Below are 25468 nucleotides of genomic sequence, written 5' to 3'. Positions count from 1 at the left end.
TGCATGCCACAATACAATGCCCAGTTAAGCTTTGTAATTTTTGTAGAGACAGGGTCTCACTATGTTGCCCAGGCTAGTATTGAATTTCTAGGCTCAAGGGATCTGACCACCTCGGCCTCCCAAAGTGCTGGGATTACAGGTGTGAGTTACTGTGCCCAGCCCTCATCTTGTTTATAAGGAGATAGATTGCTTCGAGGGGAACAATCTAGGACACCTAATGTACTAAAATTAGGGTGAAATGAATATAAGCATTAGGAACCATAGCAACTAGGAAATGGAGACAGACACATTGAGGAGGAAGGTGGAGGGGTATGAATTTATCCAGTACCTGTCAAAGGAACTTTATAGTATATGGCTTCTGTTTCTGACTGCATTGATTGCACATGTCTCATGGCTTTAAATACCATAGACTTCTGACTCTCCAATTTCCAGGCCAGCATCTTCTCAGAACTTCAAACTGCTAACCCTGTGTGCAATGGGCATCTCAAACTCACATGGCCCAAATCATACTGATCTAACTTACATGCATACTCAGGTCTCCTTTATTTGAAGTTTTCCTTATTTCTGTAAATGTAGCTTTATCCTTCTGCTTACTCGGGCTAAAAATGTTAGCAGTATCCTTGATTCCTCTCTTTATCTCATAGCTCACATCTAATTCATCGCTAAATCCTTTCAGCTCTATTTTAATGCCTGTAATCTCAGCACTTTGGGAGGCCGAGACGGGCGGATCACAAGGTCAGGAGATCGAGACCATCCTGGCTAACATGTTGAAACCTCGTCACTACTAAAAAAATACAAAAAACTAGCCAGGTGAGGTGGCGGGCGCCTGTAGTCCCAGCTACTCGGGAAGCTGAGGCAGGAGAATGGCCTGAACTCGGGAGGCGGAGCTTGCAGTGAGCTGAGATCTGGCCACTGCACTCCAGCCTGGGCGACAGCGAGACTCCATCTCAAAGAAAAACATATGTATGTGTGTGTATATATATATATCCAGAATCCAGTCAGCACTTCTCACCATCTCCTTTACTGTCACCCAGGTCCGTTTCATCTCATGTCAAGGTTACCACAATAGATTCCAGTAGACTCCTGATGTCCTACCAGCTTCCCACTCTCCTACCTTCCACAATCTAATGCCCTCTCCCCACAACCTCCTCTCTGGCTTTATTTTCTATTGCTCTTTTCTTAACTCACTGCTCTCTAGCCATATAAGTTGATTAGCTAGTTATTCCTCAGATTTGTGATGCTTCTCACTTCTTCATTTGTCCTCATGGCTTGCTTATTTTCTCAGTTCAGCCTCCTGTTCAGATGTCATTTTAACCAGAGAGGCATTCCTTCCCCACCACATATACTTAGCAAAACTTGCCCCTCTACTCTGCCATACTCTTTCCTGATAGTCTCATACTTCCTAGCCACCTTCTTTGCTTAATATTTTGCTACCTCTTATCTTTATCTGATCCATGTATATTTTACTAATTTAGTTATTACTTGTCCATTTTCCTCACTAGAATATCAGCTTTTTTTTTTTTTTTTTTTTTTTTTTTTTTTTTTTTTTTTTTTTACTGCAGATCAAAATCTCTGCAGTAAAAACTGCAAACTACCAACCAGATCAAAATCCCTGCAGTTAAAAAAACATATTCTAGTGAGGAAAATGGGCAAGTAACAACTCAATTAGTAAAATATATACTGGGTCAGATAAAGATACGTACCAAATATCACACGTGTCCAATAAATATGTACAATAATTATGTATCAACAAAAATTTAAACATTTTTGAAAAGCCTTGTCCATGGCTGTGTGTAGAAACATAGAAGTGTCTCTACACACAGCTAAAAGGGGGACTGGTTATGAGTAGGTACCCAGTAAAAATTAGTTGAAAGCATGAATGAATTCAGCCATGGCCAATGCTTTTCAAAAATTAAAAAATTTTTGTTTATACGTAATTATTGTACATCTTTTTTTTTTTTTTTTTTTTTTTTTTTTTTGAGATGGAGTCTCGCTCTGTCGCCCGGGCGGGGGTGCAGTGGCCTCAGCCTCCCGTGTAGCTGGGACTACAGGCGCCCGCCACTTCGCCCGGCTATTTTTTTGTATTTTTTAGTAGAGACGGGGTTTCACCGTGTTAGCCAGGATGGTCTCGATCTCCTGACCTTGTGATCCGCCCGTCTTGGCCTCCCAAAGTGCTGGGATTACAGGCTTGAGCCACCGCGCCCGGCCAATTATTGTACATCTTTATTGGGCAACTATGATATTTGATACATGCATGCAATTTGTAATAATCAAGGTAATTAGGATATCCATTACCTTATCATTTCTTTGTTCTGGGAATATTCCAAAACTTCTAGCTGTTTTGAAATATAAAATATTGTTAACTATAGTCACCCTACAGTGCTACTCCTTCTATGTAAATGTATTTTTAAACCCCTTAACCAACCTTACTTCATCCCTGCTCCCCCCTGCCCTTCTCAGCTTCTGGTAACCATCATTCTGCTCTCTACCTTTGTGAAATCAACTTTTTAAGCTCCTACTTATAAATGAGAACATGTGATATTTGTCTTTCTATGCCTTGCTTATTTTACTTAGCATAATGTCCCCTAGTTTCACCCATGTTGTTGCAAATGACAGAATTTCATTGTTTTTTTTATGGCTTAATAGTATTTCATTGTGTGTATATATGCCACATTTTCTTTCTTTATTTGGTGGTAGACACTTAGGTTGATTGGCCATTGTGGATAGTACTGCAGTAAACATGGGAGTGCAGATATCTCTTCAATATGCTGATTTCCTTTCTTTTGGATATATATCCAGCAGTGGAATTGCTGGATTATGTGGTAGAACTATTTTTAGTTTTTTGAGGAACGTTCCTGCTGTTTTCTACAATGACTATAGTAATTTACATTTCCCACTAACAGTGTACTACCATTCCCCTTTCTTTGCATCCTTGCCAGCATCTGTTATTTTCTTTTTGACAATAGTAATTTTAACTGGGGTGAGATGATGTCTTATTGTGGTTTTGATTTGCATTTCTCTGATTATTATTGATGTTGAGTATTTTTTCATATACCTGTTGGCTATTTTTATGTCTTCTTTTGAGAAATGTACAGTGATTATATTGATGAAAAAAAAATTAGTGGGTAGTTGAGGTATGATTATGGAGGCCTCCCTGGAAACTGAGACATGGAAGATGAGGAATTAGTCGTAAAGATTTGTAGTAACAGGCCAGGTGCACTGGCTCACGCTTGTAATCCCGGCACTTTGGGAGGCTGAGGTGGGCAGATCACGAGGTCAGGAGTTTGAGAGGTCAGGAGTATGAGACCAGCCTGGCCAACCTAGTGAAACCGTATCTCTACTAAAAATACAAAAATTAGCCAAGCATGCATGCCTGTAATCCCAGCTATTTGGGAGGCTGAGGCAGGAGAATTGCTTGAACTGGGAGGGGAAGGTTGCAGTGTGCTGAGATCGCATCACTGTACTGTAGCCTGGGTGACACAGCCAGACTCTATCTCAAAAAAAAAGTTTGTAGTAACACATTTTTGACAGAGGAAACTTAAAATGCAAAAGCCCCAAGAGGGAGATCAGCCCTAGATATGATAAAAGGTGGGGTTGGTTAGAAGATGAGGTCAGAGAGGCAGGGGCTAGATCATTTAGGACCTTGAAGGCCATGGTGAGTAGTTTGGATTTTATTCTGGAAAGCATTTTATTTTAGAGGTGTTTTAGTAAGTATGAGAGGGGCATGGTATGATTTTCTTTAAAAAATATTTTTTCTGGCTGCTGTGAGAATAATGGAATTTTTTGGCAGGGATTGGTGGGGTGGGAGTTTCAAGAATGAAATTAAGGTAACCAGCTGAGACTGTTGCAGTAGTACTTTCAAAGTATGACAGAATGATAGACAAAAGTAGACTGAGACTAAATTTTCAGGTCAGTATTGACAGTGCTTTTTGAGTGGCTGGATAATAGGTGAGCAAAAGAAAAAAAATAAAGGATTACTCTAAAAGTAGACCTTCCTTGGTTGTGTTATATTATTCTTTTATTGTACTGTTAGATATAATTTACTCCTGTTACAGTTATGAAATTTATTATCTTAGGCCTATTGGATCAACTTTCATATGGGCATTCAAGCTGGTTTAATCCTTTTCCACCTTATTAGATAGATATAGGCATGGCTTGCCCTTTAGGTGTTATACCTTGGGAGTACTTTTAAATGTTGTGTCTATTAAACGGGGCCTTATTCATACTGGGTAGTGTCAGATGGAACCTAACCAAGTTTCAGAGCATAGGTGAGCAAGCATTGTTCTTGCTGGCTGTAGGAAAGACAATATAATTGCTGTTGTGAAATGATCATTCTTACTAGACAGCTGTGAGAATAATCACTAGATGCTGACTCTCAGAGGCTTTTTTGGTGTTGTCCATGGATGGTTCTTATTCCTCATGGAAGACGGTTCCCCATGGTTCTCTAGAATTTCTGCTTAAGATACACTGACAGCTTTGTTTTGAATTTTCTTTTCAAGGATATTTGTATAGTGAACAGTCTTAAAAGATATAGGGTCTCTTTCTAAAGCAGAGGTCAGATTTATCTGTCTAGTATAATAACAATGGTATCTTCCTCCAAGGCAGAGGTTGGGCATATTTGCTTGCAGTCCATTATAAAGGATTGGAGTTTCTAAGCTTGGGGTTTCTTAGCTGTGATGCAAACCCTCTGTGTCTATAGCATCTAACTGGGCATTCCACATTGTTCCTCTGGGATTTGGGTGCACAGGGATCCTGTGTGAATATAAAGCTCATGCTATCTGCTGTGCCATGAGTAATAAAGTCCTTTGTTTCCAACCCAGGAGTCTTATTTATTCTGATAGCATTCATGAAACTATGGCAGGCTAAATTGTTAGGTTGTAGGTAGGATAAAATCTCAGACCTGTCACAATTCTTAGTTCCTATTCCTAAAGAGGCTTTAGCACACTTGATCACATACTCTCCCAGCCACCTTGTGTTTTCCCTACTTTGCTAAACCTATGATGTCTTATCTAATATTTTAAACAGGTAATACATTTACATTGTTTAAAAATAAAAATATTAAAAGTAATACATTGAGAATTGTGGAGCCCACCCTTGTTCTGGCTACTTCCTACTCACCTTGCCCTCCATCAGATAACTAGTTTTCTTAGTTTCTTTCATACTTTTCTGAGTGTTTCTTTGTCCAGGTAGAAACAAATGCAAATATATATTCTTATTTCACCTTCTTTCTTTTTCTCACTCGGTATATCTTGGAGTGTGACTTTTGTCAACATATAGAGTACTTCATCCTCCTCTTCCTCTTTCTTCTTTCTTATTTAGCTTCTTTATTAAGTATAGCACAAAATCAGAAAGCTATATAAAACACATATACAGATTAATGAATTATGATAAGGTAAATGCCCTTTTTATCATTTTCACCCCCACAACAGATATGCCATATGATTGTTTTGTATTTCTATGTGTGTATGACTTTATGATATTATTATTTTTTTTAATTATACTTTAAGTTCTAGGGTACATGTGCAGAAAGTGCAGGTTTGTTACATATGTGTACATGTGCCATGTTGGTGTGCTGCACCCATTAACTCCTCATTTACATTAGGTAGATCTCCTAATGCTATCCCTCCTGCCCCTGCTCCCCACAATGGGACCCAGTGTGTGATGATCCCATTCCAGTGTCCAAGTGATCTCATAGTTCAGTTCCCACCTGTGAGTGAAAATATGCGGTGTTTGGTTTTCTGTTCTTGCAATAGTTTGCTCAGAATGATGGTTTCCAGCTGCATCCATGTCCCTACAAAGGACACGAACTCATCCTTTTTTATGGCTGCACAGTATTCCATGGTGTATATGTGCCACATTTTCTTAATCCAGTCTATCACTGATGGACATTTGGGTTGATTCCAAGTCTTTGCTATTGTGAATAGTGCCACAATAAACATATGTGTACATGTGTCTTTATAGCAGCATGGCTTATAATCCTTTGGGTATATCCCCAGTAATGAGATGGCTGGGTCAAATGGTATTTCTAGTTCTAGATCCTTGAGGAATCGCCACACTGTTTTCCACAATGGTTGAACTAGTTTACAGTCCCACCAACAGTGTAAAAGTGTTCCTATTTCTCCACATCCTCTCCAGCACCTGTTGTTTCCTGACTTTTTAATGATTGTCATTCTAACTGGTGTGATTGGTATCTCATTGTGGTTTTGATTTGCATTTCTCTGATGGTGAGTGATGATGAGCATTTTTTCATGTGTCTGCTGGCTGTATGAATGTCTTCTTTTGAGAACTGTCTGTTCATATCCTTTGCCCACTTTCTGATGGGGTTGTGTGTTTTTTTTCTTGTAAATTTGATTGAGTTCTTTGTAGGTTCTGGATATTAGCCCTTTGTCAGATGAGTAGATTGCAAAAATTTTCTCCCATTCTGTAGGTTGCCTATTCACTCTGATAGTAGTTTCTTTTGCTGTGCAGAAGCTCTTTAGTTTAATTAGATCCCATTTGTCAATTTTGACTTTTGTTGCCATTGCTTTTGGTATTTTAAACATGAAGTCCTTGCCCATGCCTATGTCGTGAATGGTATTACCTAGGTTTTCTTCTAGGGATTTTATGGTTTTAGGTCTAACATTTAAGTCTCTAATTCATCTTGAATTAATTTTTGTATAAGGAGTAAGGAAAGGATGCAGTTTCAGCTTTCTACTTATGGCTAGCGAATTTTCCCAGCACCATTTATTAAATAGGGAATCCTTTCCCCATCTCTTGTTTTTGTCAGGTTTGTCAAAGATCAGATTGCTGTAGATGTGTGATATTATTTCTGACTGCTCTGTTCTGTTCCACTGGTCAATATCTCTGTTTTCGTACCAGTACCATGCTGTTTTGGTTACTGTAGCCTTGTAGTATAGTTTGAAGTCAGGTAGCGTGATGCCTCCAGCTTTGTTCTTTTGGCTTAGGATTGTCTTGGCAATGCGGGGTCTTTCTTGGTTCCATATGAACTTTAAAGCAGTTTTTTCCAATTCTGTGAAGAAAGTCATTGGTAGCTTAATGGGGATGGCATTGAATCTATAAATTACCTTGGGCAGTATGGCCATTTTCACAATATAGATTCTTCCTATCCATGAGCATGGTATGTTCTTCCATTTGTTTGTGTCCTCTTTTATTTCACTGAGCAGTGGTTTGTAGTTCTCCTTGAAGAGGTCCTTTACATCCCTTGTAAGTTGGATTCCTAGGTATTTTATTCTCTTTGAAGCTATTGTGAATGGGAGTTCATTCATGATTTGACTCTCTGTTTGTCTGTTACTGGTGTATAAGAATGCTTGTTGGCTAACACAGTGAAACCCCGTCTCTACTAAAAAATACAAAAAACTAGCCGGGCGAGGTGGCGGGCGCCTGTAGTCTCAGCTACTCAGGAGGCTGAGGCAGGAGAATGGTGTGAACCTGGGAGGCAGAGCTTGCAGTGAGCTGAGATCCGGCCACTACACTCCAGCCTGGGTGACAGAGCCAGACTCCATCTCAAAAAAAAAAAAAAAAAAAAAAGAATGCTTGTGATTTTTGCACATTGATTTTGTGTCCTGAGACTTTGCTGAAGTTGCTTATCAGCTTAAGGAGATTGTGGGTTGAGACAGTGGGGTTTTCTAAATATACAATCATGTCATCTGCAAACAGGGACAATTTGACTTCTTCTTTTCCTAACTGAATACCCTTTATCTCTTTCTCTTGCCTGATTGCCCTAGCCAGAACTTTCACCACTATGTTGAATAGGAGTGGTGAGAGAGGGCAGCCCTGTCTTGTGCCAGTTTTCAAAGGGAATGCTTCCAGTTTTTGCCCATTCAGTATGATATTGTCTGTGGGTTTGTTATAAATAGCTCTTATTTTTTTGAGATATGTTCCATCAATACTGAATTTATTGCGAGATTTTAGCATGAAGGGCTCTTGAATTTTGTCAAAGGAATTTTCTGCATCTTTTGAGATAATCATGTGGTTTTTGTCTTTGGTTCTGTTTATATGCTGGATTACGTTTATTGATTTGCATATGTTGAACAAGCCTTGCATCCCAGGGATGAAGCCCACTTGATAATGGTGGATAAGCTTTTTGATGTGCTGCTGGAATTGGTTTGCCAGTATTCTATTGAGGATTTTTGCATCGATGTTCATCAGGGATATTGGTCTAAAATTCTCTTTTTTTCGTTGTGTCTCTGCCAGGCTTTGGTATCAGGATGATGTTGGCCATGTAGAATGAGTTAGGGAGGATTCCCTCTTTTTCTATTGATTGGAATAGTTTCAGAAGGAATGGTACCAACTCCTCCTTGTACCTCTGGTAGAATTCGGCTGTGAATCCGTCTGGTCCTGGACTTTTTTTGGTTGGTAGGCTATTAATTATTGCCTCAATTTCAGAGCCTGCTATTGGTCTATTCAGGGATTCAACTTCTTCTTGGTTTAATCTTGGGAGAGTGTAAGTGTCCAGGAAATTATCCGTTTCTTCTAGGTTTTCTAGTTTATTTGCGTAGAGGTGTTTATAGTATTCTCTGATGTTAGTTTGTATTTCTGTGGGGTCGGTGGTGATATCCCCTTTATCAGTTTTTATTGCGTCTGTTTGATTCTTCTCTCTTTTCTTCTTTATTACTCTTGCTACTGGTCTATCAATTTTGTTGGTCTTTTCAGAAAAACAGCTCCTGGATTCATTGATTTTTTTGGAGGGTATTTTGTGTCTCTATCTCCTTCAGTTCTGCTCTGATCTTAGTTATTTCTTACCTTCTGCTAGCTTTTGAATGTGTTTTCTCTTGCTTTTCTAGTTCTTTTAATTGTGATGTTAGGGTGTCAATTTTAGATATTTCCTACTTTCTCTTGTGGGCATTTAGTGCTATAAATTTCCCTCTACACACTGCTTTAAATGTGTCCCAGAGATAGTGGTATATTGTATCTTTGTTCTCATTGGTTTCAAAGAACATCTTTATTTCTGCCTTCATATAGTTATGGACCCAGTAGTCATTCAGGAGCAGGTTGTTCAATTTCCATGTAGTTGAACAGTTTTGATTGAGTTTCTTAGTCCTGAGTTCTAGTTTGATTGCACTATAGTCTGAGAGACAGTTTGTTATAATTTCTGTTCTTTCACATTTGCTGAGGAATGCTTTACTTGCAACTATGTGGTCAGTTTTGGAATAAGTGCGATGTGGTGCTGAGAAGAATGTATATTCTGTTGCTTTGGGGTAGGGATTTCTGTAGATGTCTATTAGGTCCGCTTGGTGCAGAGTTGAGTTCAAGTCCTGGATATCCTTGTTAGTTTTCTGTCTCGTTGATCTGTCTAATGTTGACAGTGGGGTGTTAAAGTCTCCCATTATTATTGTATGGGAGTCTAAGTCTCTTTATAAGTCTCTAAGGACTTGCTTTATGAATCTGGATGCTCCTGTATAGTGTGCATATATATTTAGGATAGTTAGCTCTTCCTGATGAATTGATCCCTTTACCATTATGTAATGGCCTTCTTTGTCTCATTTGATCTTTGATGGTTTAAAGTCTGTTTTATCAGAGACTAGGATTGCAACCCCTGCTTTTTTTGTTTTCCATTTGCCTTGTAGATCTTCCTTCATCCCTTTATTTTGAGCCTATATGTGTCTCTGCATGTGAGATGGGTCTCCTGAATACAACAAGCTGATGGGTCTTGACTCTTTATCCAATTTGCCAGTCTGTGTCTTTTAGTTGGACCATTTAGTCCATTTACATTTAAGGTTAATATTGTTATGTGTGAACTTGATCCTGTCATTGTGATGTTAGCTGGTTATTTTGCTCGCTAGTTGATGCAGTTTCTTCCTAGCATCGATGGACTTTACATTTTGGCATGTTTTTGCAATGGCTGGTACCTGTTGTTCCTTTACAACTTTAGTGCTTGCTTCAGGATCTCTTGTAGGGCAGGCCTGGTGGTGACAAAATCTCTAAGCATTTGCTTGTCTGTAAAGGATTTTATTTCTCCTTCACTTATGAAACTTAGTTTGGCTGCATATGAAATTCTGGGTTGAAAATTATTTTCTTTAAGAATGTTGAATATTGGCCTCCACTCTCTTCTGGCTTGGAGAGTTTCTGCCGAGAGATCTGCTGTTAGTCTGGTGAGCTTTTCTTTGTGTGTAACCCGACCTTTCTCTCTGGCTGCCCTTAATGTTTTTTCCTTCATTTCAACTTTGGTGAAGCTGACAATTATGTGTCTTGGAGTTGCTCTTCTCGAGGAGTATCTTTGTGGGGTTCTCTGTATTTCCTGAATTTGAATGTTGGCCTGCCTTACTAGGTTGGGGAAGTTCTCCTGGATGATATCCTGTGGAGTGTTTTCCAACTTGGTTCCATTTTCCCCATCACTTTCAGGCACACCAATCAGATGTAGATTTGTTCTTTTCACATAATCCCATATTTCTTGGAGTCTTTGTTCATTTCATTTTACTCTTTTTTCTCTACACTTCTCTTCTCGCTTCGTTTCATTCATTTGATCTTCAGTCGCTGATACTCTTTTTTCCAGTTGATCGAGTTGGTTACTGAAGCTTGTGCATTTGTCACGTAGTTCTCATGTTATGGTTTTCATGTCTGTCATTTCTTTAAGGTCTTCTCTACATTGGCTATTCTAGTTATCCATTCATCCATTCTTTTTTCAAGGTTTTTAGTTTCTTTGTGCTGGTTACGTAGTTCCTCCTTTAGCTCTGAAAAGTTTGATCGACTGAAGCTTTCTTCTTTCAGCTGGTCAAAGTCATTATCCGTCCAGCTTTGTTCTGTTGCTGGCGATGAGTTGCGTTGCTTTGGAGGGGGAGATGCGCTTTGATTTTTTGAATTTCCAGCTTTTTTGCCCTGCTTTTTCCCTGTCTTTGTGGTTTTATCTGCCTTTGGTCTTTGATGATGGTGATGTACTGATGGGGTTTTGGTGTGGGTGTCCTTTCTTTTTGGTAATTTTCCAACAGTCAGGACCCTCAGATGGAGGTCTGTTGGAGTTTGCTTGAGGTCCACTCCAGACCCTGTTTGCCTGGGTATCAACAGAGGAGGCTGCAGAAGATAGAGTATTGCTGAACAACGAGTGTTGCTGTCTGATTCTTGCTCTGAAAGCTTCGTCTCAGGGGTGTACCGGCCATGTGAGGTGTGAGGTGTCAGTCTGCACCTAGTGAGGGATGTCTCCCAGTTAGGCTACTCAGTGGTGAGGGACCCTCTTGAGCAGGCAATCTGTCCGTTCTCAGATCTCAGCCTCCTTGCTGGGAGATCTACTGCTCTCTTCAAAGCTGTCAGATGGGGGCATTTACCTCTGCCGAGGTTTCTGCTGCTTTTGTTTAGCTATGCCCTGTCCCCAGAGGAGGAGTCCATAGAGGCAGGCAGGCCTCCTTGAGCTGTGATGGTGTCCACCCAATTCGAGCTTCCCAATGACTTTGTTTACCTACTTAAGCCTCAGCAATGGCGGGCGCCCCTCCCCCAGCCTCGCTGCCACCTTGCAGTTAGATCTCAGACTGCTGTGCTATCAATGAGGGAAGCTCCGTGAGCGTGGGACCCTCCGGGCCAGGTGTGGGATATGATCTCCTGGTGTGCCATTTGCCAAGACCCTTGGTAAAGTGCAGTATTAGGGTGGGAGTTACCCGATTTTCCAGGTGTTGTGTGTCTCACTTTCCTCTGACTAGGAAAAGGAATTCCCTTCCCCCTTGTGCTTCACAGGTGAGGTGATGCCCTGCTTCAGCTCTCGCTGGTCAGGCTGCACCCGGGGACCAGTGCCAACTGTCCCTATCTGACACGCCTCAGTGAGATGAACCCAGTACCTCGGTTGAAAATGCAGAAATCACCTGTCTTCTGTGTCACTCATGCTGGGAGCTGGAGGCTGGAGCTGTTCCTATTTGGCCATCTTGGGTGTGCCCCAACATTATTTTTATACAGCCAAAGTGCATTTATATTTACCCATATATTTTCACTTTCTTTGCTATTTATCATTTCCTATACCACTGACCTTACATCTGGAATCAGTTGTTTTTCCCTGCCATGTCGATTTTCAAAAATTCTTATTGTTATTGAAATTCCTTTTGTGTTAGTCTTAAGAGCACACTTTTTTTTTTCTTCCTCCGGAAAGGAGCATTCGTTGCTTTTACTTTTTGTTGTATCTTTCTAGTAAGGGATAATCTAGACACAATAAAATTTACCTTCTTTAGTCTGGAGTGCTATACATTTTAATAAACACATATAGTTTGCATAACCACTACCACAATTGAGATTTTGAGTGTTTCCATCACATAAAAAATCCCCACATCCTTCTGTAATCAACTCTTATCTTTACCCTTAGGCTTTGGTATATTTTCTAACTCTAGGATTTGTCATATAAATTGAGTCAGTACTACACAGCCTTAGTAGAGCTGGCTTCTTCACTGAGCATAATTTGTTTGAGTTTCATCCATGTTGTTGTGTGTACCGGTTGTCTTTATATGCACTCACTAGCACTTGCTATTAGAGAGCTTTAAAAATATTATTTTCATTATTCTAATAGGTACGTAGTGCTATCTCATTGTGATTTGAAGTTCCATTTTTACAATGAGTAATGATATTGAGCTTTATTTTATGTGTTTGTTCTCAGGGTTGAGACTGGGATGACCCAAATGATGCACCTAGGCCCAACATTTTAGGAGTCTTTCATTTTCAGACACGAGTACAAGTGTAGAGTAGTGCAGGTGCTTCACTTGCCTCAACCTAGGCCTGCCCCTGCTTAATTGCCTTCTATATGTATTCTGTGGTGAAGTGTCTGTTGAAATCTTTTACCCTTTTTAAATATTATTTTTTCATATTATTCTCTATATAGTCTGGATATAAGTCCTTTATCAGATATGCATTTTGTGAAAATTATCTTCCAGTCTATGATTTGTCTTTTTATTCTCCCAGTTGTGTTTTCTGAAGAGCAGAAGTTCTTGATTTTGTTGCTATTGCTGTTTTTAGAAGATACCATCTTGGCCAGTTTGGAGTGAGGATGACCCCTCAGATAGAAGCAAAAGCATTACCTCAGATTCTTCAAAGAGGGCAGATGAATATGTTGCTAGGAGTTAGGGCTTTGTTATGATATCCCCTTTCTAATTGGGCCATTAAGCTGTGTTACAGGAGAAAATAATCAAAATGGTGTTGTGTGTGTGTGTGTGTGTTTATTTTTTGTTTTTTTGTGGGTGAGAGACTGAAAAGGTTTCTTGACCTTTTTTAAAATTGAGCTTTGTTCAGGTTTTTCTCATTCCACTTCTTTCCCTCTTGATTGTTTTGAAATTTAAAAACTAATTTTCTGTTTTTTATTGCTTGTAGTGAGATTTAACTATGCATATTTAAGTAACGAAGTCTAGGGTTAAGAATATGTCCCCCTTGGAATGGGAGGCATAATTTTAAGTGAAATAACTCAGAAACAGAAAATCAAATACTGCATATTCTCACTTGTAAGTGGGAGTGAAATAACATCTACACATGAACACAGAGAGTGGAATAATAGACATTGGAGACTTGAAAGAAAGGGAGCATGGGAAGGGTGTGAGGGATGATAACTTACTCAGTGGGTGCTATGTATACTATTTGGGTGATGGTCACAATAAAAGCCCAGACTTCAAACTGTGCTGTACTTGTACTCCCTAAATCTATACAAATAAAAAAAAATTATAAATCGTATAAGGATTTGAGAGTTTGGTCTGGTTTTTCCCTTCCCAATTTTGTATTATTGCCTAATATTTCAATTTACTATTATTTTGTATTAACAGTATTTATTTGGATTTATCCATATGTTTATGATTTTTCACATTTACCTTTCCGAGTTGCACTTCAGACATCCCTTGAAATCATTTTCCTCCTATGAGTATATTCCTTAGAAGTTCCTTTAGAGCAAATATCTTGGTTATAACTTAGTAACTAACTTGTAAATACTTCTGTTTTCTTTCTTGTGAGGTAATTTTGCTGGGTGCACAATTCTAGGTTGATAGTTATCTTCTGTCAGTTAGCCTATTGTTGCATTGGCTACTATTTTTCTGATAGGACTGCAGTGATTTTACTTTTCTTTGTATTAGTATCAGCAAATTAATATGATTCAAAACAGTAGCTGTTATATTCTTTATCATTGTACTTTCAGGACCTTCTGTTTGTCTTTGATATTCTGTAATTTCATTACAATGTATATGGCTATTCATTATTTTTATTTAACCTGTTTGGTATATATTTATGTTATGCTTCCTGGATCTGAGGATCCATATTCTTTTATCAGTTTTGAAAAGTTCTCGGCTATTACCTTTTGAAATATTTTTTCCTGGCCAGGCATCATGGCTCATGCCTGTAATCCCAGAGCTTTGGGAGGCTGAGGCAGATGTATCACTTGAGGCCAGGAGTTTTAGACCAGCCTGGCCAACATGGCAAAACCCCGTCTACTAAAAATACAAAAATAAGCTAGGTGTAGTAGCACATGCCTGTAGTTCCAGTTACTCAGGAGGCTAAGGCAGGAGAATCACTTGAAACTGGGAGGCGGAGGTTGCAATGAGCTGGAATTGGACCACTGTACTCTAGCCTGGGTGACAGAGAAAGATTTTATCTCAAAAAGAATAAATAATACATAAAAATATTTTTTCTCTTCTATCTTTCTATTTTTCCTTCTGGGACTCCATTTTGACATATGCTAGTTCAGAAGCTGGCAAACATTTTATGAAAAGGACTTCACAGGTCTTTTTTAGACTGCAGAGACTACATGTAGTCTCCAATGCATCTTCTTTGTTGTTTTTTGGTTTCACAGTACAAAATCATTCTTAGCTCACAACAAAATATATGCTTAGCAAAAACATGCTAGACTTTCTTTTCCATCGCTTTTAGTCTCATATTTTTTGTATCTTATCTTTTTGCATCATTCTATATAAAATCATTTTATTTATCTTCCAGTTTACTAATTCTCTCTTCAACTGTCTCTAATCTTGTATAGCTTATTCACTGAGATCAACAATTATATATTTTTATTGCAGATGTTTCCATTTTTTAAAATTTATAATCCAGTATCCAGAGAATTCCACTGGCTGTGGGTGAATTTATTTTCTCCATAAAGATTTGTACTCAAAGCAGAAGCCCCAGAGAGAGCTTTTCCACCTCACTACTGTTCCAAGGTTTCATATTACCCTTGTCTTTGCCATAGAAATCTGGTCTTGGGGCTACGTTCCCTATTTTCCCTTCCTGACTTCCATAGGTGAGCTCCCTGCTATATTGGACATTCGTTTCTCCAATTTAGCTCCTGCATCTGCAGCCCGGCTCTGGGATGCCCTGGACTATCCTGGTCCAATCTTTCAGATGCTGTCGTCTTGTCTTCCAAACCCAAGCTCTTGGCTGCTATGGCTGTGGGTCTAGTCAGCTCCAAGCTCAACCCATATTTGTTGTTAATAGGTTTATTTGGGGGAGCAGAGGTCATTGCAGACCTCTGCTACAATTTGTAAGAGCAGAGCTACTACAAAAAGTGTATTCTGTTCAGGGTACACTTGCTATAGAGATGGCTGGTTCCTTGGAGCTTCTAATCATTTGTAATGCTAGAGGCATCCATATATCAGTTTTGTATTCAGAAAAAAGAAATTCAGAAAGTCTTTTCATGAGGCATTCTTCATTAAATAAGGAAGTCTCAAAAATATGAGACTAAAATAAGGAATAAATAAGGAAGAAATGACAAGACATTTAAAAATATTTTTCCATATATTCTTTGCAGAGTATTGTCAAATTTATTGTTTTGAGGTTCTTTTTTTTTAACTTGATGCCATTAGTAAGATAAACATTTTTTTAAATGAGCAACACTTTAGTTGAATATTATGAATGTTACTCTGTACTAGCAATGAATTTGATTTTTGATGTAGAAACTTTATGTAGTAAATGTGTTTATTTTTCTTAATTTAGGAAAATGTCTAATCAGCCCAAGAAGTATGAAGCTCAGAATATAGCCAATTCAACAGAAGAAAGTGATGCTTTTGACATTGTTACTATTCCAGTTCCCTCAGAAGAGCCTCAAGAGTCAGATCAAACTGAAGAGCATGAATCTGGGATACAACAATTCAGTGAGAGCCATGCAATACATGTTGAGGAGCAGAGTGACCGAAGCTTTTCAAGCCTGGAACCAGACAATGAACAACTCATGAAAGAGGTTCTATCACCAAGACAAGTTTCATATACTCCACAACATCATGAAAAGCAATATGCAATGCAGAGTCCAAATGATGATAGTTTGGCATTTCTGGATAAAATAAAGGCTATAAAGGAGTCTTTGCAAGAATCAGTGGAAGATTCTCTAGCAACAGGTGCTACCTAAGGAAGATAGGCTATTTCATTTTCTCATTTTGAAGAATGATTGTGTTTTCTTGTTGGCTTATTTTCGCTTAAAGATTTGTTTTATATTTGATATTCCTTTCCCTTTCCCTCATCCATCAAACTTCCAGAGTTACTTTGCTTGAATCTCTTAACTATTTGTGAAAGCTTCTATATTCTGCATTATCTATTTTTCATCAATGAATGATCTTCGTTAAATTTAAAAATTGATATTTATATATTTTTTCAAAGAAAGTGGGTTTTAAAAATGTTTATGACCTTTAAAAATGATGGAGAAATTGTTGACTAAAATGGGAATTATTTTGCATGCCAATTTGGAATTAATTGTTGTATCTAAATAGCAAGAGGTGGATAGGTGGATGGGAACTTGACAATAGATTTTCTAGTTTCATATCCAGTGCTCGCTTATTCTACGTATTATGTTGCTTTTCCATAATTCTGTAGTCTGCTTAGTGTTAGCTTATATTTTCCTTCAGAAAAATCATTGTTTTTCATTGTAGGTTAATTTTAAAGACATAAAATAATGTTGATAGCATATAATAGTTATTATTACATTCTTAATAACAGCAGAGTGGCAGCAGCAATAAGGTGGTTACACAGAGAACCATTCTACTTGCATGGTTAACTGACTGCTCCTTTTCCATCTTGTGAATGAGTTGTGAGAGAGTTTTCTGCCTACAGAGTGGAGAACATGAACCATGATTTAACAACAATAATAACAGCAGCTTAGTTTGGCTGGTAAAATGTAGCTTTTGAATCTAGTGGGGTAGTTTACCCTTGTGTGATGTGTCCATATAAGTAAAGAATGAAAAGAAGGAGAGAAAACTACTGAAGCCTGATTATACCTGACTGAAGCAGGTGTCTCTCAATTTTAGTATTTAATGTAAATTTGAGTTTCATTTTTGGGTATTTCTGTCATTCCCTGATATTATAACTTACAGCAAACACATGGTGATTTTTTTAAAAAAAGTTGTCTTGGTCCTGTACCTCGTGAGCTTCACAAATCCCTTGACACATTTCCCCTTCCCAAAGCTTAAGAAGTCACTATTGTGAAAGCTTTAAAATTGATTATAGTTTTTTGCACTGAGAAGACAATTAAAATAACCTTCTCATGGTTTGCCATCTGAGAAAGTATTCTCTTTGTTGATAGAGAACTGTGAAAACAAGTTTTAACAAGCTCAAAGAACCTTAGCATTACCAGTGCCTACTTAAATTTTGTCACGTTGTTGATAAATGTCTTATTTTTAGTTTTATGAAAACTGTAATTTCAGGAAAGGAATGTACAAAACTTTTTTGACCCACAGTCTTTATTCTATACTCCATCTTTTTACATCTTCTTTATTAAAATTTGAAGTCTGTAGATGTAAAACAGTTTACCCATATTAATTACTTTTTACATACCGTATTTCCCTCCTGTATTTGTGAACAGATAATCATTTTATAATAATATTTAAAAATTTTTTAATATGTAAGAATCTTGATTCTCTTTTTTCTAGAGGGGATTGAGCCATATAATGTCCCTCTTTGTGAAAAGTAGTTGTAGTGCATTTCTAACTTCTGGGACCTTGTCTGTCTCAGGTCTCTCTTTCCTAAATTCACTATGCCAAAATGCCTCATTTCCTGGGATGTTTCCTATGCTTATATCTGAACAATACATACCAGGTATTGAACATTAGAGCTAATTTTTGAGATTATGGATTGATTTTCAAAGCAACTAAATGTTGGCCACTTCTCCTTATAGAAAATTAAAAGTAACTGTTATCATTGGGGCGCAGCAGGGAAACACTAGCAAGAACAACTTGCATTTTATATAATTAAAAATTAACACATAATTCTGTATCTGTTTGTGGACTGTAGTTTGCTGACCTTTGCTGTATTTAACTATAATTCTTTCTTTTCTCTTTTAATTTACAGTAAAAGTTGTACTTATTCCAGTGGGCCAGGAAATTGTAATATCTTTTAAGGTTGATACCATTCTTAAATATCTCAAGGACTATTTTTCACACTTATTAGGTATCCCACTTTCTGTACTGCAGATAAGATACTCAGGTAAGTTTGGAGGCTAATAAAACATATCAGGACTTTTCTAGTTTTAAGATGTAAACAATCAAGATCTTTGATTTTAAAAAGTAAATACCTTGATACTAATTGAACACTGTGGGTTATGCTTTCACTCTTTCAACACGTATTTAGTAAGGACATACTTTGTTCTAGATACTTTGCTAAGAAATGAAGATACAGAGAAATGCGAAATAAGATTCCTGTTCTAAAATTGTTTACAGACTAGTAAGGAAGAAGATGCATGCAGTAGCTACCATGTAATGTGTAAACGCTTTCATGGAAATGTGCACAAAAAGCTGTGGGAACAGGGGAAGGAACTTGGTCGATTCTAGAAAGTTTCATTTAATAAAAGTGATAATAATTGTGCCAAGTCACAAGGAGGTGAGAAAATGTGAAAGTTTCAGGAAGTGTTAAGAAGTGTTCAGTGGCTGGAAGTAGATTATATATGGGTAGCGGGAGGAGATGAGATTGAAAAAATGGATGATAAAAGAGAATGTGTAGAACAGGAAGAGGACTGAAAATGATTTATGAGTGTTCTGTACATTAAGGTCAATTCACATTTCCATGATGATAGGTATATTTATATTTTGTGGATGATATTGAACAGCCCACTGAAGTTATATAATCTTGTGTCATGAGAGGACATAGTGTTTATTAACTGTTACAGTTTATCAGACTAACCTACCTAAATATATGTTTTTATAGAATATGTCTGAACAGATACTAATATTTTAAATAGTTTTGATACTGACTTATAATGATGCCATTAAAAGGTTCCAGAGAAAAACTATTTAATTTCCAAATTATTTAAAAAATCTATTATAGTAAATGTACTCCAAAAGTAAGATGTTCATGTGTTCAGATAAGTGATTGTTAAAGCTTGATTTGGTATATGAAAGCTAAAATTTAAATAATTATTAGTAATAATGATTATGACCATATTGTTGGTGTTGGTGACTAATTTATTGACCATATACTGTGTGCTAGCACTTCCAAAAAATGTTTTGCCTAGCTTATAATTTAGTCAACACAGCAGCCTTTTGATGTAGGAATTACTAGTAACTCTTTTTTCAGGAGAAGGAAACTGAAACTCAGGAAACTTATGCAAAGTCATAAAACTTGTAAGTGGCAGAGTCTGAACTTAAATGTAGGTATGACTTCAGAGGGAATTTGAAACTACTGTGCATTAATTATAAGGTGAAGTTCAAAATTGGATGAGAGAGCACTTTGAGATTGTAGTAACCAGCTAGTGGTACTTAAGGATTTCTCTGTTCTTTGTACTTCATGACCTTTCTTCTTTAAGTACCAAGCATCACCACTGGGTAACAGGCTTATGCCAGCAGCAGTTACAAAAGAGCTTGATTCTATGCCAGCCATCCTCTAAAGTGCTTTCTGCTAGTACTAGAACTTGAGCTCCAGTTTGGTGGGATTAAACCCATTACAGAAATAAGTAGAGAAATAAAGGGGGCTCTGGGGACCCTGTATTAGTTTCCTATGGCTGTTCTAACAGTCACAAATTTAGTGGCTTAAAGCAGCACATATATTTCGCTTATAGTTCTGGAGGCAAAAAATCCAAAATTAATTTCATTGAGATAAAGTCAAGGTGTCTACAGGGCTGCTGTCCCTCTGGAGGCTCCAGAAGAGAATCTAATTCCTTGCCCTTCCAGCTTCTAGAGTTGCATTTCTTGTATTTCTTGGCTTATTAGCCCCTTCCTCCTTTTTGAAAGCCAGAACTGTAGCATCTTCAAATCTCTCTGCTTCTGTCATATGGCCTTCTCCTCTGTCATCAAATCTTCCTCTTCCTCTAATAAGGGGACTCGTGATTACATTTATGGCCCAACCAGATAATCCAGGAAAATCTTTCCAACTCAAAATTCTCAATAAAATCTGCAAAGCCACTTTTGCCGTATAAGGTAATATTCATAGGTCTGGGAGATTAGAATGTAGACATACTTGGGGCAGTTATTCAACCTATCATAAAGTCCATATGACATTCATGTTAATTTTATTTTTTTTTGAGATGGAGTCTCACTCTGTTGTCCAGGCTGGAGTCAGTGGCATGATCTTGCTCACTGCAACCTCCACCTCCTGGGTTCAAGTGATTCTCCTGCCTCAGCCTCCCAAGTAGCTGGGACCACAGGCATGTGTCACCATACCAGCTAATTTTTACATTTTTAGTAGAGACGGGTTTCACCATATTGGCCAGGCTGGTCTTGAACTCCTGACCTCGTGATCCACCCGCCTCGCAAAGTGCTAGGATTACAGGTGTGAGCCACCACACCCAGCCCTCATGTTAATTTTTTAACTGAAGAATTTAGGGTGTGAAGTAGAAACTCAAAGATCTTAGAATGTGCTTTCTTGAACATAGCCAAAATAGACTACAGATGCTCATCAACTTATGATTGGGTTATGTCCCAGTAAACTTATCATAAATTGAAAACATCATATGTAAAAAATGCATTTAGTAAGCCTACCCTACCAAATCTCAGCTTAGCCTAGCCTTCCTTAAATGTGCTCAGAATAGTTACATTAGCCTACAGGTGGGCAAATCATTTAATACAAGGACTCTTTTATAAGTGTTGAATATCTCATGTAATTTATTGCATACTGCACTGAAAGTGAAAAACAGTGATTGTGTGGGTAGTCGAAGTATGGTTTCTACTAAATGTGTATGGCTTTTGCATCATCATAAAGTCAGAAAATTGTAAGTTGAACCATTATCATTGTAAGTTGGATTACGTAGTGGTGTCTGATGGATTTCTAAGCATAAGTAAACCTTTTGCAGTGTTCACATTTCTAACTGCAATTTAGAAGGACCATAAATTTTGAAGATTAATATAGACTCCATCAATGAAGTTTCCATGACACAAAACAGTAGCCAGTGACGTAATTACACTTTTGTATGCCTTAAAATAGAGAAAGAAAATTAGTCAATTTGCTGAATACACCAGTGACTGGTTAGATGCAGGAGGAGTGAGTAGAAATTAAAACAATAGCATCATAAAAATTAAGCAATGTATACTTTTTCTAGCACAAAACTGAGGCTTACCTCTACCATGGCATGAATTAATTTATATGAGTTTCTGATTATGAAAAGAGAGAAAGTAAGGGATTGTGCATATATGCTTCTCTGTACTGGGAGTGATATGGTTTGGATTTGTGTCCCCACCCAAATCTTATGTTGAATTGTATTCCCCAGTGTTGGAGAAGGGACCCTGTGGGAGGTGATTGGATTGTGGGGGCAGATCTCCCCCTTGTTGTTCTTGTGATAGTGAGTTATTATGAGATCTGGTTGTTTAAAAGTGTTCAGCACCTCTCCCTTTTCTCTCTTCCCCCTACTCCAGCCATGTAAAACATGCCTCCTTCTTCTTCACCTTTTGCCATGATTGTAAGTTTCCTGAGGCCTCCCCAACCATGCTTCCTATATAGCCCATGGAACTGTGAGCCAATTAAAACTCTTTTCTTTATAAATTACCCAATCTTAAGTAGTTCTTTATAGCAATGTGAGAAAGAACTAATACAGAAAGTTCGTACCAAGAAGTTGGGCATTACTGTAAAGATATCTGAAAATATGGAAGCAGCTTTGGAACTGGGTAATGGGCAGAGGTTGGAACAGTTTGGAGGCCTTTGGAGAAGACAGGAAGATGAGGAAAAGTTTGGAACTTCCTAGAGAGTTGTTAAATTGTTGTGACCAAAATGCTGATAGTGATATGGACAATGGAGACCAGGCTGAGGTAGTCTTAGATGGAAATGAGGAACTCATTGGGTACTGGAGTAAAGGTCACATGTGCTATGTTTTAGCAAAGACACTGGCAGCATTGTGTCCTTGCTCTAGGGATCTGTGGAACTTTGAACTTGAAAGTGATGATTTAGGGTATCTGGTAGAAGAAGTTTCTAAGCAGCAAAGCATTCAAGATGTGGCCTAGCTGGTTCTAACAGTATATGGTCATGTGTGAGCAAGGAGATGATCTGAAACTGGAGCTTACATTTAAAAAGGAAGCAGAGCATGAAAGTTTAGAAAATTTGTAGCCTGACCATTTGGTAGAAAAGAAAAACCCTATTTCAAGGGAGGAATTAAAGCAGGCTGCAAAATTTGTATAATAAAAAGGAGCCAAATGTTAATGGCCAAGACAATGGGGAAAATGCCTCAAAGTCATTTCAGAGACCTTCACGGCAGCTCCTCTTGTCACAGGCCTGGAGGCCTAGGAGGGAAAAATGGTTTTGTGGGCTGGGTGCAGGACCATTCAGGACACTTCTGCCTGTGTCCCAGCTGCTCTAGCTCCTGCTTTAGCTAAAAGAGCTCCAGATATGTCTCAGGCCATTGCTCCAGAGGGTGGAAACCATAAGCCTTAGTGGCTTCCTTGTGGTATTAAGCCTATGGGTGCACAGAGGGCAAGAATTGAGGCTCGGGAGCCTCTGCCTAGATGTCAGAGGATGTATGGAAATGTCTGGATGTCCAGGTAGAAGTTGGCTGCAGGAGCAGAGCCCTCATGGAGAACCTCTACTAGGGTGGTGCAGAGGGGAAATATGTGATTGGAGACCCCACAGAGTCCCCACTGTGGCACTGCCTAGTGGAGCTGTGAGAAGAGGGCCACAATCTTCCAGACTCCAGAATGGTAGATCCATTAGCAGCTTGTACTGTGCACCTGGCAAAGCCACAGGCGCTTAGTGCCAGCTCTTGAGAGCAGCCATGTGATCTGAGCCCTGCAGAGCCACAGGGGCAGAGCTTCCCAAAGCTTTGGGAGCCCACCCCTTGCATCAGTGTGGCCTGTATGTGAAATGTGGAATCAAAGGAGATTATTTGAAATTTTAAGATTCAATAACTGCCCTGCTGGGTTTTGAACTTGCATGGGACCAGTAGCCCCTTTGTTTTGGCTGATTTCTCCATTTTGGAATGGGTATATTTACCCAATGCCTATATCTCCATTGTATCTTGGAAGTAACTAACTTGTTTTTTATTTCATAGGCTCGTAGGTGGAAGGGACTTGCCTTGTCTCAGATGAGACTTTGATCTGTGGACTTTTGAGTTAATGCTGAAATGAGTTAAGACTTGGGGGACTGTTGAGAAGGGATGATTGTATTTTGCAATGTGAAGACATGAGATTTGAGGATTTGAGAGGGGCCAAGGGCAGAATGATATGGTTTGGATTTGTGTCCTCCCCCAAATCTCTTGTCAAATTGTAATCCTCAGTGTTGGAGGAGGGGTCTGGTGAGAGGCGAATGGATCATGGGGGCGGATTTCCCCCTTGCTGTCTTCTTGATAGTGAGTGAGTTCTCATGAGATCTGATTGTTTAAAAGTGTGTAGCACCTCCTCCTTCACTCTTTTTCTTCTCCTCCGGCCACATAAGATATGCCTCCTTCCTCTTTACCTTCTGCCACACTTTCCTGAGGCCTTCCCAGCCATGATCCTGTACAGCCTGTGGAATATTGAGCCAGTTAAACCTATTTTATTATTTTTTTCAATACATAGTTTTGCTCTCTTGCTCAAGCTTGAGTTCAGTGGCGTGATCTCGGCTCACTACAACCTCTTCCTCCCAGGTTTAAGTAATTTTCTTGCCTCAGCCTCCCGAGTAGCTGGGATTACAGGAGTGTGCCACCACAGCCTGGCTCAGTTTTGTATTTTTAGTAGAGACTGGGTTTTCCCATGTTGGACAGGCTGGTCATGAACTCCTGGCCATAGTGATCTGCCCACCTCAGCCTCCCAAAGTGCTGGTATTATAGGCGTGAACTACCATGTGTGGCCTAAGTGTCTTTTATTTATAAATTATTCAATCTCGGGTAGTTTTTTATAGCAATGTGAGAAAGAACTAATATGAGGGGTAGGATGGGTATTAAAATAATTATCCTTCCTCTTGATGTGGGTATGTCTTGTACTTACGTTTAACGCATTGCGTTTTTGTTTTTTTTTTTTTTAGTAGAATGAACGTTTAGTATATTATTTTGCTCATACCATAGAATGTCTTTATTTTTTAAATGTTTATGGAGTTTCATGGTTATCATATATTTATATTCCTGATAAACTGAGAGTAATATAGTGTTATTTATAATGCCAAATTCCTGCTCAAAAATGCCACTAAAACTTACTATTATGGAGTTGTCTGTACTAACATCAGAGCAAGAAGTAGAAACTATTAATAGAAACTATTAATACTATATTTAATAATTAAATAATATGTGTTCCTATGAGTAAATATATTAATACTATATTTAATAATTAAATATGTGTTCAAAGTTTCAAAGTTCACCTTTGATATTTTCCATCTCCTTAAAATGAGAATGTGCAATTAGTCATTTCTAGAAATGGTGACTATAGTTAATAATAATATATTACATATTTGAAAATTTCTGAGAGAATAGATATTAAGTGTTCTTACCACAAAATGATAAGTATATGAGGTAATGGACATATTAATAGCTGTATTAAGCTACTTCACAATGTATACATAGTTCAAAACATGTACACGATATATACAATTGTTAATTTGTCAATTAAAAAACAAAAAATAAAATCAATGAATAGCCATTTCTTTGTCATAAAACTTTAAAAATTTTATTTCAATTTTTAGGAAAAATTCTAAGAAATAATGAGACTCTAGTACAACATGGAGTTAAGCCACAGGAGATTATACAAGTGGAAATCTTTTCTACAAATCCAGATCTGTATCCAGTCAAAAGAATAGATGGATTAACTGATGTCTCTCAAATCATAACTGTCACTGTCCAAACTGGTTTGTTATTTGATGTCTTTTAGAGAAAGTATTTTTGAATCCCTTCTTGGTTGAACTTTCATTGAATCTTGGTTTTATCTCTCAGGCCTTGATCGGTACCAGCAGGTAGCTGTTGAGATTGTCAAATCTGACTTTCACAAACCATTTCTTGGTGGATTCAGACATAAAGTAACAGGAGTAGAGTATCACCATGCTGGAACACAAACTGTACCTAAAAAGATTCCCGAAAGACTCAGTGTATTTTGTAGGGATACACAGGTAATGTTTTCGTTTTTCCCTTTAGGTTTTTGAAGGTATAGACTCAATAATTGTACTGTATGACTCTCTCAAATTTCTCTTAAGTAATTATATGGCAATTAATAAAAGAAAATTAACTTACATATGTAGA

At 38.1% G+C, this 25468-nt stretch overlaps 1 protein-coding gene across 8 annotated transcripts in view; it reads left to right on the top strand.

Annotated features, from left to right (window-relative positions):
- Positions 1–25468, top strand: part of IQUB (IQ motif and ubiquitin domain containing) — a 79072-nt gene that overhangs the window by 4100 nt on the left and 49504 nt on the right. For 5 of the 8 annotated variants that reach the window (XM_073009316.1, XM_007982775.3, XM_007982772.3 and 2 more), the window contains exons 2-5: positions 15865–16262; positions 18205–18339; positions 24919–25080; positions 25166–25338. In XM_073009316.1, the coding sequence (XP_072865417.1) occupies positions 15869–16262; positions 18205–18339; positions 24919–25080; positions 25166–25338 (864 nt within the window). In that variant the 5' untranslated portion in view covers positions 15865–15868. Of the gene's footprint in view, positions 1–15863; positions 16263–18204; positions 18340–24918; positions 25081–25165; positions 25339–25468 lie in introns of those variants that run through there. The other 3 variants (XM_073009313.1, XM_038004430.2, XM_073009315.1) reach the window with 3 other exon arrangements.

This window comes from Chlorocebus sabaeus, chromosome 21 (assembly GCF_047675955.1).
Source record: "Chlorocebus sabaeus isolate Y175 chromosome 21, mChlSab1.0.hap1, whole genome shotgun sequence".
Lineage (NCBI taxonomy): Eukaryota > Metazoa > Chordata > Mammalia > Primates > Cercopithecidae > Chlorocebus > Chlorocebus sabaeus.
This window is presented reverse-complemented; position numbering and strand designations above follow the sequence as displayed.